The sequence below is a fragment of the Scyliorhinus canicula genome, chromosome 4 (assembly GCF_902713615.1).
Source record: "Scyliorhinus canicula chromosome 4, sScyCan1.1, whole genome shotgun sequence".
In the NCBI taxonomy this organism is placed as follows: domain Eukaryota; kingdom Metazoa; phylum Chordata; class Chondrichthyes; order Carcharhiniformes; family Scyliorhinidae; genus Scyliorhinus; species Scyliorhinus canicula.
The window spans coordinates 46689733-46701901 of NC_052149.1; the positions used below are offsets into that span (position 1 = coordinate 46689733).

The window sequence follows — 12169 nt, forward strand, 5'->3', positions numbered from 1 at the left end:
GCTCTCTCTTTAGTTCCTTCCTAGCTAACTTGTAACTCTCGAGCGCCCTAACTGAACCTTCACATCTCATCTTTACATAAGCCTCCTTCTTCCTCTTGACAAGTGATTCAACTACTTTAGTAAACCACGGTTCCCTTGCTCGACCACTCCCTCCCTGCCTGACAGGTACATACTTATCAAGGACATGCAGTAGCTGTTCCTTGAACGAGCTCCACATTTCAATTGTGTCTATCCTATGTATCCTAAGTCTTGCCTCATCGCATCATAATTGCCTTTCCCCCAGCTATAACTCTTGCCCTGCGGTATATACCTATCCTTTTCCATCGCTAAAGTAAGCGTAACTGAATTGTGGTCACTATCACCAAAGTGCTCACCTACCTCCAAATCTAGCACCTGTCCTGGTTCATTACCCAGTACCAAATCCAATGTGGCCTTGCCTCTTGTTGGCCTATCTACATACTGTGTCAGGAAGCCCTCCTGCACACATTGGACAAAAACGGACCCATCTAAAGTACTCTATCTATAGCGTTTCCAGTCAATATTTGGAAAGTTAAAGCCCCCCCCCCCATAACAACTACCCTGTTACTTTCGCTCCTATCCAGAATCATCTTTGCAATCCTTTCCTCTACATCTCTGGAACTTTTAGGAGGCCTGTAGAAAACTCCCAACAGGGTGACCTCTCCTTTTCTGTTTCTAACCTCAGCCCATACTACCTCAGTAGACAAGTCCTCGTCAAACGTCCTTTCTGCCACCATAATATTGCCCTTGACTAACAATGCCACCCCTCGCCCTTTTTTACCACCTTCTCTGAGCTTACTGAAATATCTAAACCCCGGAACCTGCAACAACCATTCCTGTCCCTGCTCTAGCCATGTCTCCGAAATGGCCACAACGTTGAAGTCCCAGGTACCAACCAATGCTGCAAGTTCACCCACCTTATTCCGGATGCTCCTGGCGTTGAAGTAGACACACTTTAAACCAACCTCCTGCCTGCCGGTACACTCCTGCAACCTTGAAACCTTACTCATGACCTCACTACTCTCAACCTCCTGTATACTGGAGCTACAATTCAGGTTCCGAACCCCCTGCTGAATTAGTTTAAACCCTCACGAAGAGCAATAGCAAATTTCCCCACCTATCCCAGAATACGCCCCAATTATCCAGGTATCTGAAACCCTCCCTCCTGCACCATCCCTGTAGCCACGTGTTCAACTGCTTTCTCTCCCTATTCCTCATCTCGCTAGCACGTGGCACGGGTAACAACACAGAGATAATAACGGTTTGTTCTAGCGCTAAGTTTCCACCCTAGCTCCCTGAATTCTTGCCTTGCATCCCTATCCCTTTTCCTACCTATGTCGTTGGTGCCTATGTGGACCACGACTTGGGGCTGCTCCCCCTCCCCCTTAAGGATCCCGAAAACACGATGCGAGACATCACGGACCCTGGCACCTGGGAGGCAACACACCAACCGCAATTCTCTCTCGTTCCCACAGAATCTCATATCTATCCCCCTAACTATGGAGTCTCCAATGACTAATGCTTTACTCCTCTCCCACCTTCCCTTCTGAGCAACAGGGACAGACACTGTGCCAGAGATGTGAAGCCCATGGCTTACCCCTGGTAAGTATCTTCTTTCCCCCCCCCCCCCCCCCCCCCCCCCCCACCAGTATCCTCCCAGCCCCTCACCGGCACCCATCTTCATTCTTTGGAGTAACTACATCCATGAAGCTTCTATCTATGACCACCTCTGCCTTCCGAATGATCTGAAGTTCATCCAGCTCCAGTTCCCTAACACGGTTTCTGCGGAGCTGGAGATGGGTGCACTTCCCACAGGTGAAATCAGCAGGGACACTGACGGCGTCCCTCACCTCAAACATTCTGCAGGAGGAACATTGCACTGCCTTCCCTGCCATCCCCTCTAGATAAAACAAGGAAAAGAAAAAAAAGTTAGTTAAAAAACAAAGGCCGCTTCCCCTGTAAGGTAAGTTTTTAAAATGGTAAACTTACCTTCCCGACAGACCCCTGGTTACTACTATCGCTGCTACCGCTGATCAAATCGCCAGAATATATAAATTAAGAGAACTAAACTTCCCATGGGGGGAAACTGATGGGCAAGATTTCACATTTTTTTATCATTTTAATTTAACTATCAAATCAACATGAATTAGCAGCCAAATTGTATGAAATAGAAATTATAAATTACACTTTATATAGCTGCTATGACAAAGATTGGTATCATGGATTTACTGGCAGTCCCCTTGGGATATGAAGGGGATAATATACAGCACAAAGCCCTTAACTCCCTCAAGTAGAATTCAACAACTGTTTCCTCATGCAGAACATGAGCCTCCAGTCACCTTTGACCACAGCTTTATTTATTTTATTTTTTTTAAAATAATTTTTATTGAGAAATTTTGATTTTATACAACATTGACGCACCTTAGTAAAATACCGAAAATAACAATAATATTAACAATCATATACATTCGCCCCATCCCCCTGAACAACCCAGCATTTTAACAACAACGCATATTAACACACTATAAAGTTACAGAATAAACACTACAATAATGCACCCCCCCCCCCCCCGCGGGTTGCTGCTGCTATTGACCCAGTTACCTAACTCTGAGCCAGGAAGTCCAAAAAAGGCTGCCATCGTTTATAGAACCCTTGTATTGATCCTCTCAGGGCAAATTTGACCTTTTCCAATTTTATAAATCCCGCCATGTCACTGATCCAGGTCTCCACACTTGGGGGCCTTGCATCCTTCCATTGTAACAGAATCCTTCGACGGGCTACTAGGGACGCAAAGGCCAGGACACCGGCCTCTTTCGCCTCCTGCACTCCCGGCTCTACCACAACTCCAAAAATCGCGAGTCCCCACCCTGGTTTGACCCTGGATCCAACCACCCTCGACACCGTCCCCGCCACCCCCTTCCAGAATTCTTCCAGTGCTGGGCATGCCCAGAACATATGGGCGTGGTTCGCAGGACTCCCCGAACATCTGGTGCACCTGTCCTCACCCCCGAAGAACCTACTCATCCTAGTCCCGGACATGTGGGCCCGGTGCAGCACCTTAAATTGGATGAGACTAAGCCTCGCACATGAGGAGGAAGAGTTGACTCTGTCCAAGGCATCCGGCCAAGTCCCGTCCTCTATCTGCTCCCCGAGTTCCTCCTCCCATTTAGCCTTCAGCTCCTCCACTGACGACTCCTCCACCTCCTGCATTACCTTATAGATGTCAGACACCTTCCCCTCTCCTACCCACACCCCCGAAAGCACTCTGTCCATCGCCCCCTGCGAGGGCAGCAAAGGGAATCCCTCTACCTGTCGCCTAGCAAACGCCTTTACCTGCAGGTATCTGAACATGTTCCCCTGGGGAAGGCCACATTTATCTTCCAGTTCCCCCAGGCCCGCAAACCTCCCGCCAATAAACAGGTCCCTCAATTTGCTGATGCCCGCCCTTTGCCACCCCCTGAATCCCCCATCCGTGTTCCCCGGGATGAACCGATGGTTGCCACCCAGTGGAGCCTCCATCGAGCCCCCTGTTTCCCCCCGATGCCGTCTCCATTGTTCCCAGATTCTTAGGGTCGCCGCCACCACCGGGCTCGTGGTAAACCTCTTAGGGGAGAGCGGCAACGGTGCCGTTACCATGGCACCCAGGCTCGTACCTCTACATGACGCCATCTCCATTCTTTTCCACGCCGCCCCTCCCCCCTCCATCACCCATTTACGCACCATTGACACATTGGCTGCCCAATAGTACCCCAGAAGGTTGGGCAGTGCCAGCCCACCTCCATCCCTTCCTCACTCCAGGAACACCCTCCTCACTCTCGGAGTCCCATGTGCCCACACAAAACTCAGAATACTGCTAGTCACTCTCCTAAAGAAGGCCCTGGGGATAAATATGGGCAGGCACTGAAAAAGGAACAAGAACCTCGGAAGCACTGTCATTTTGACGGACTGCACCCTCCCCGCCAACGACAATGGCAGCATGTCCCACCTCCTGAACTCCTCCTCCATCTGATCTACCAGCCTGGTAAAGTTATGCTTGTGGAGAGTCCCCCAGTCCCTGGCCACTTGCACCCCCAGGTACCTAAAGCTCTCCCCTGCCTGCCTAAGCGGGAGCCTACCAATTCCTTCCTCCTGGTCTCCAGGGTGCACCACAAACACCTCGCTCTTGCCTAAGTTTAATTTATAACCTGAGAAGGTCCCAAACTCGGCTAGTAACTCCATCACTCCCGGCATCCCTCCCACCGGGTCCGCCACATACAGTAACAGGTCGTCGGCATACAACGACACCCTATGTTCCTCTCCACCTCGCACCAAGCCTCTCCACCTCTCTGAATCTCTCAATGCCATCGCCAGCAGCTCGATTGCCAGTGCAAACAACAAGGGGGACAAGGGGCAACCCTGCCTGGTCCCTCGGTAAAGCCGGAAGTACTCCGACCTCCTCCTATTCGTAGCCACGCACGCCATCGGGGCCTCATATAACAGCCTTACCCATCTAATGAACCCTTCACCAAATCCAAACCTCCCCAACACCTCCCATAGGTACCCCCACTCCACTCTATCGAAGGCCTTCTCCGCATCCAGTGCCACCACTATCTCTGCCTCCCCCTCAATCGCCGGCATCATAATGACATTCAGCAATCTCCGCACATTCGTGTTCAGCTGCCTTCCCTTCACAAAACCTGTCTGGTCCTCGTGCACAACCCCTGGCACACAGTCCTCTATCCTGGTGGCCAGGATTTTTGCCAGCACCTTCGCGTCCACGTTGAGGAGAGATATGGGCCTGTATGAACCACACTGCTGGGGGTCCTTGTCCTTCTTTAAAATTAACGAGATCAGCGCCCGTGACATCGTCGGGGGCAAAGTCCCCCCCTCCCACGCTTCATTGAGTGTTCGCACCAGCAAGGGGCCCACTAGATCCACAAACTTTTTATAAAATTCCACCGGGAACCCATCCGGCCCCGGTGCCTTCCCTGACTGCATCTGCCCGATCCCCTTAACTAGCTCCTCCAGCTCAATCGGCGCACCCAACCCCTCCACCTTCTCCTCCTGCACCTTCGGGAAAGAAAGCCCGTCAAGGAACCTCTCCATTCCCCTCCTCTCCCCCGTTGGCTCCGACCGGTACAGTTCCCAGTAAAAATCCTTGAAGACCTCATTCACCTCTACCCCCTTCCGCACCACATTCCCACTCTTATCTCTCACTCCAGCAATCTCCTTAGCCGCATCCTGCTTACGCAGCTGATGAGCCAGCATCCTACTCGCCTTTTCACCATGTTCGTACACTGCCCCTTGTGCCTTCCTCCACTGTGCCTCCGCCTTTCTAGTGGTCAGCAAATCAAATTTAGCCTGCAGGCTGCGCCTCTCCCCCAACAGTCCCTCCTCTGGTGCCTCTGCATACCTCCTGTCCACCTCCAGCATCTTTCCCACCAGTCTATCCCTCTCGCTCCTTTCGCTCCTCTCCGTGTGTGCCCGGATGGATATCAGCTCCCCACGAATAACTGCCTTCAGGGCTTCCCAGACCATCCCCACCTGAACCTCCCCCGTATCATTCACCTCAAGGTACCCCTCAATACTTGCCCGGACCCTCCTACACACCTCCTCCTCCGCCAACAACCCCACATCCAACCGCCACAACGGACGTTGGTCTCGCACCTCTCCCATCTCCAACTCTATCCAATGCGGAGCGTGGTCGGAGATTGCAATGGCCGAATACTCGGCCTCCTCCACTCTCGGAATCAGTCCCCTACTCACCACGAAGAAATCTATCCGAGAGTAGACCCTATGTACGTGGGAGAAGAAAGAGTACTCGCGTGCCCTCGGCCTTACAAACCTCCATGGATCCACCCCACCCATCTGGTCCATAAACCCTCTCAGTACCTTGGCCGCCGCCGGCCTCCTACCCGTCCTAGAGCTGGACCGATCCAGTGAAGGATCCAACACCGTATTAAAGTCCCCCCCTATGATCAGACCTCCCGCCTCCAGATCCGGGATCCGTCCCAACATACGCCTCATAAAGCCCGCATCGTCCCAATTTGGGGCATACACACTAGCCAGTACCACCTTCTCTCCTTGTAGCCTGCCCCTAACCATCACATACCTACCCCCCTTATCCGCCACCACCTCCGATGCCTCAAACAACACATTTCTCCCCACCAGAATCGCCACTCCCCGGTTCCTCACATCCAACCCCGAGTGGAAAACCTGCCCCACCCATCCCTTCCTCAGGCGGACCTGGTCCGCCACTCTCGGGTGGGTCTCCTGAAGCATTGCCACATCCGCCTTTAGCCCCTTCAGGTGAGCCAGTACCCTCGACCGCTTCACCGGCCCATTCAACCCTCTCACATTCCAGGTGACCAACCGGATCAGAGGGCGTCCCGCCCCCCTCCCCCGTCGGCTAGCCATAGCCCGTTGACTGCCCGCCCCAGGCCAGCACCCCCTGCTCGACCCCGTCCCCATAGCGACAACCCCTCACCTCTGTCCCCCCAGCCCCCACCAGCTCCTTCTTGACCCTACCAGCAGCAACCCGGTATTCCCCTTTCCCCCCCCCCCCCTCCCTTCCCCCCCAGGCTAGGAACCCTCCCAGCCGCGAACCGTCCTCCATTGTACTTCCGTGGGTCAGCTAACTTCTGCTGACCCCGGAAACTCCCGCCAATAGCCCGACCCCTCCCGAAGTGGGATCATCCCCCAATCTATCCCTCCTCCTGGCACCGCTCCAGCGCGGGGAAGAACCAGTTAAGGCCCCGCCTCCCCCGTCACCATCTCCACCCCCCAGCCCCGCAGCACGGGAAACCAGAGGAAAGCCCGCGCTTTTGCACTGCCCCACCACACCCTTCTGACGCAGCTCCCAAATATCAGCCCCACTCCATACCCCCACTCCGGCATAGAATACAACATACCCCCCCGACCCTCCCCTCAAGATACACAGCCCAGACAATGTCCCACAGCACAAAAAACATAGCAGAACAACCCCTCCGTAAATAACCCTATCAAAATTGCAAAAGTACTAAAACAAGAAGAAAACAACAGAAGAAAAAGAGAACACAGCAACAGCAGAATCCAGCACTAATATCTTACAGCCGACCTCGCAACCCCCAACCCCTAGTTCAAGTCCAGTTTCTCCGTCCGCACGAAGGCCCACGCCTCCTCCGGGGAATCGAAATAATGGTGCCGGTCCAAATAAGTTACCCACAGGCGCGCGGGCGGCAACATTCCGAACTTTATCTTTTTTCTATAAAGCACGTCTTTCGTCTGATTAAATCCGGACCGCCGCTTAGCCACCTCCGCACTCCAGTCCTGGTAGATCCGCACTACCCCATTCTCCCAATTGCTGCTCTTCACCTTCTTGGCCCAGCGCAGCACGCACTCCCGATCACTGAACCGGTGGAACCTCACCAGCACCGCACGCGGGGGTTCATCTTCCTTGGGCCTCCTGGCCAGCACCCTGTGCGCTCCCTCCAGCTCCAAGGGCAGATGGAGAGATCCGGCCCCCACTAGCGAATTCAGCATTACAGCCACATAGGCTGTCAGGTCCGATCCCTCCAGCCCCTCTGCAAGGCCCAAGATCCGCAGGTTTTTCCGCCTCATGCGGTGATCCAGCTCCTCAAAGCGTTCCTGCCACTTCTTGTTGAGTGCTTCGTGCCCCTCCACCTTACTCACGAGGACCACGGCCTCCTCCTCTCGTTCAATGGCCTGCGTCTGCAACTTCTTGATGGCAGCACCCTGGGTGGACTGAATCTCTGACAGCCTTCTGTTCGTTTCCTGCAGAGAGCTCAGTACTTCATCCTTGAATTCTTTAAAGCAGCGCAGGAGATCAGTTTGTTGTTCCTGGGCCCAGAGTCTCCATTCCTCTGGAGCTCTGTCGGCGGCCATCTTGGATCCCTTCCCCCGTTTTTTCTGAGGAGCTGCTGCTGTTTTTTCCCCCTTTCCACTCCGAGTTCGAGTCATGGACTGCAGGGAAAGTCGTTCAGCACACCTTCCCCCACCGGGAGACGTCGAAAAATTTCCGTTTTGGGCTCTCAAAAGAGCCGAAAAATCTCTTTAAAACGGGAGCTCCCAGATGTGTGGCTTACTGATCCATCACAGCCACCGGAAGACAGCTTTATTTATTAATTCCAAGAGTATTATCACCAAAAAGGGCACACATCTGTGGAGCCTCCTTCGCTTGGTCACAACAGTCCTGATTCCCCAGTGTCATCTTCACCTACCCACTCAATAAAGTTCAGGTATACAGTATGATGGCTTTGTTTAAAAAAATATAATAATTAAAGCAGTAAAAGGAACTATTTTATGATCCTTACTATCTATGCTGCTGTGGGACCAGGTTTCCAATTTTTTTAAGCTATCTCCCACACACACTGCTCCTTGCATTCCCTGTCCTGCTCTAACAATCTCCTGCTGAAATCTCTGAGAACCTCTTTTTAGCAACCCACGGTCACAAGCCAATTTCCAGGAAGTCTGATGTCACCTTCAGTAATCTAGGCTTACACCCCCACCCCTTCCCAGGAAACTACAAGTTTTTGGTTCCCTTTCAGTTGGGGACTGTTTCAAAATATACAGGCTTTGAAACAAAGTGCAGACAACAGCTCACAAACTGCTGTTTCCATAAAGGTAACAAGAAGTAAAAATGAACTTTTCTTTTGAACATTGGTATTCTGCACACACTTATTTGTATGACTTGTGAAAAGTCTATTTTGTGGCGGAGGCCCTAGCCAACACTTGGAGATGTTTTGAGAGTGACAGAGTAATAAATGTTCTACATTTCTTTTCCAGTTCTTTTACTCAGTTTCCTATGCATTTTCCTATGCATTTCATTCTACTTTCCTCATCAGTGCCTTCTCAAATGTTGATTTTTCATTTTGGTTGGTCACAAGCAAGAGTTCCCTAAAAAACGGTGGGTACATTTGACCTCTTCAGAGATGCTTTGAGAACATTTCTACAGTGTTTCCAATGTCTTCCTGGGAGGCCCCTGTTGCAACAGAGTTGCATAGAGCAGTTTGCTTTGGGAATCTGATGTTATTTGCAAATCTGACATGTGCCCAGCAGAGTTGTTTTTGAGCAATCAGTGCCTGGAAACAACTTGGGAGATGACACTGCTGTTGGACCACCTATTTTGCCACTGGATTTGGAGGATCTGCCAAAGGCAGCATTGGGTGTTATTGTTTTGAGGTGCCAACTGTAGGTCATCCAAATCTCTACAAGTATGTATAGAAGCACAGACATCAATGCTGCCAATTACACCAGATCCTAGTCCTCAAATACACTTTTTTCCTCAGTCAGTTGAAGGCTCCATTGGCAACATAGATCATGATGAATTTCATTGTCTATGTCTGCTTTTGTCAAGAGGAGGCTCCCAGGATACAGATGGTTCAGTTTCCTAGTGAGCCCTACCTGCTTGTCATTGAGTCTGTTTGTTTAGATAATTGTCAAGGAAGTTGATTTTCCATATTTTTTTAAAATTAGGTATCCTTGAAAGTGTGAATTGTCTTCATGTGTTCACATCCTTGGAGCATTTAGGAATGTTTATTCTTGTTTCTTTAGGTTAAAATGGCCACTTCTGATTATGTTGTGCTCAATACTGGACAGAAGATGCCCCTCATTGGGTTGGGAACATGGAAGAATCCTCCTGACGAGGTAACGTGACCATGTTTACACAGACAACATTTAATTGTTTTTCCTTTGAGCACCATCAGTTTTTATTTTTCTAATGAATTGACTGCTCTGGTTTATTTTGCTGCGTAGTTGTCCATTCTGGCAGCATACTTGTACTTTATTTTCTTTCCCAACACCCTCCCACTTCCTCCTCCTCCTAATGGTATTGATTCTATGTTGGAACAATCCTCTTGTTGAGCCACGTTGATGGTGAGCATTCAAGATAGGCATTAGCAAGCTCGTGAATTAGTGTATGTAACCGCTGAGACTTATTTTTACCGTCTCCTGGGATACACGTAAGCACATTTCCAACAAGTCCTATTTTTACAGTGAGTGGAAATCATTTTATGATATTTTAATATCACTCTCTCTCTCTCTCTCCTGTTTTGTCTGTTCTTTCTTCCCTGTCTTGCTCCATTACCCTTAAACAGGCACCATGTTCTTGATTACCAGGATCTGTCGACTTTTTTTTTGTCCTAGAGATCTTGTACCCTGCAGATTCTCAGCAATCATAGATCATTAGTGCCCTCTATATACATTGCTTGACTCAAATGCAATTTGATAGAAATATTGATATCACCCTTGAGTTATATTTAGGCTTCCAGTTAATTTGTTAAGTATGTTTATCATCTTTAACAAGTAAATCAAATGCAGAATAACAAAGACTTGTACAATATCTGCTCTAAACTGCTGGCCATTTCAGGCTATGCTCTGTATTGAATATCTTCATGTGAAACTTTTCAATATTCTTTCAACTTGCAATTTCTTTTCTCCCACAGTTCCCAACACAGACCTTTAAATGTAATTTGTCACCATTTCCCTAAAGTTCATGAATTTATTGCAGATAGAAAGTTCAAATCTTGTACTTGTTAATTACTACTTGACATTCTCTGTTCCAAATTTAATTACAGCACAGAATGGTGCATTTTGGAATGATCTTGGCTCATGTTGGCACGTCAAATCTGTCCGAATGCCATGAACAAAACATCTTCCTAGCTGAAACAGTACATTGCCAAACCTCTAATGGCATGATGGCCAGGTTCAGTGCTGGTATTAGAACATGGGAGCCTTCCAAGACTGTAAACTACAGCTCATCTACTCGCTCAGTAAATTTGCTTAGCTGCCAGGAGAGCTTGTGTGTATTTCAAAATGCATTGTTAGAGGGCAATTCTCTTTTTTTTTTAAGTAGCAAAATAAAGCTGTAGTAGTACTATTACTGGGCAACTAGAGGTCTGTGGCACTTCCGTGAAAGAGTTAAAAAATATAACCTCCTCATTTGACACTGTTTGGTCCACCAGAACTACTCTGCTCCAGACCACACTTGATTTTAGAGTGTGGCATCAAGGAACTCCAGCAACATTTCTTAGGGGGGGGGGGGGGGCGGAGGAGATACCATTTGCGCCAATTCCGATGCTGAAGTAGTCAGTGTCCATGTGCATCAAGACCGGGACAATTTTGGTGTCAGTGTATGTGCAAGACAATGCCCATCTCCAGTAATCTATCTGCCTCTAATATTCAACTAATATTTGCTATTGCTGAATCTGTCAACATCTTAACTAGCCATATAAATACCGTGGCTACAAGAGCAGATCAGCAGCTAGGAATTTTGGGCAAGTAAATTGCCACCTGACTTGCCAAAGTCTACAAGACTCAACAGGATGTGATGGAATACTCTCCACCGATATGGGTGCAGCTCCAAAAACACTCAGCTCGACATCATCCAGGAACAACACCACCTGCAAGTTCCCCTCTAAGCCACACGCCGTACTGACTTGAAATTCTTATTACTTCTATATCGCTGTGTATTCCACATCTGTTATCATTTAAAATGTGTCCAAGTGTAGTTCAGTATATTTTCTGAAGCTGAAACAGAAAAATTAAGTCGTTGGCTAATTTCATTGCTTCCCTGAGCGATCAAAAACATTTCAGATGGAGGCACATCCACCCCCGCCTGGGTAAAGAATTCTAAAGATTCACACCCCTTTGAATGAAGACATTTCTCTTAATTTCAGTCTTCTAAATGATTGGTCCCTGTGTTTTAGATTCCCCAACTAGAGGAAACAACAACTGTCAGTATCTGCCCCATCACAACTCAGTGTTTCAATACGATCGCCTCTCATTCTTCTAAACTCCAGAGAACATAGACCCAATTTACTCAGCCTCTCATAATAGGACCCTTTATCCCAGTAACCAATCTAGTGAACCTTTGCTGTACTGTCTTCAATGCAAGTATGCTTCCTTAAATAGAGACCACAATTACGCACACTACTCCAGGTATGGCCTTGCCAAAGCACTGCACAATTGTCACAAGACTTTATATACTTGCATTCCAATCACCTTGCAATAAAGTCAACATGCCGTTTGCTTTGCAGTACTAGCATGCTAACTTGGAGTACATCCAAGTGTCTCTGAACATTAAGTTTCACCCCTTTTAGCAAAATTCTGCTTCACCATTCTTGCGCAAAGTGAATAATTGAACTATCCCATCTTGTTCTTCATCTGACGCCTT

General features: G+C 49.0%; 1 protein-coding gene across 3 annotated transcripts in view; it reads left to right on the top strand.

The window, feature by feature from the left end:
- akr1a1b (aldo-keto reductase family 1, member A1b (aldehyde reductase)) overlaps positions 1-12169 on the top strand; it is a 32122-nt gene that overhangs the window by 2837 nt on the left and 17116 nt on the right. For all 3 annotated transcript variants that reach the window (XR_005460315.1, XM_038794168.1, XM_038794169.1), the window contains one exon: positions 9550-9642. Coding sequence is in view for 2 of the 3 variants with exons in the window: in XM_038794168.1 (XP_038650096.1) it covers positions 9550-9642 (93 nt within the window). In the remaining variant the exon portion in view is untranslated. The remainder of the gene's footprint in view (positions 1-9549; positions 9643-12169) is intronic.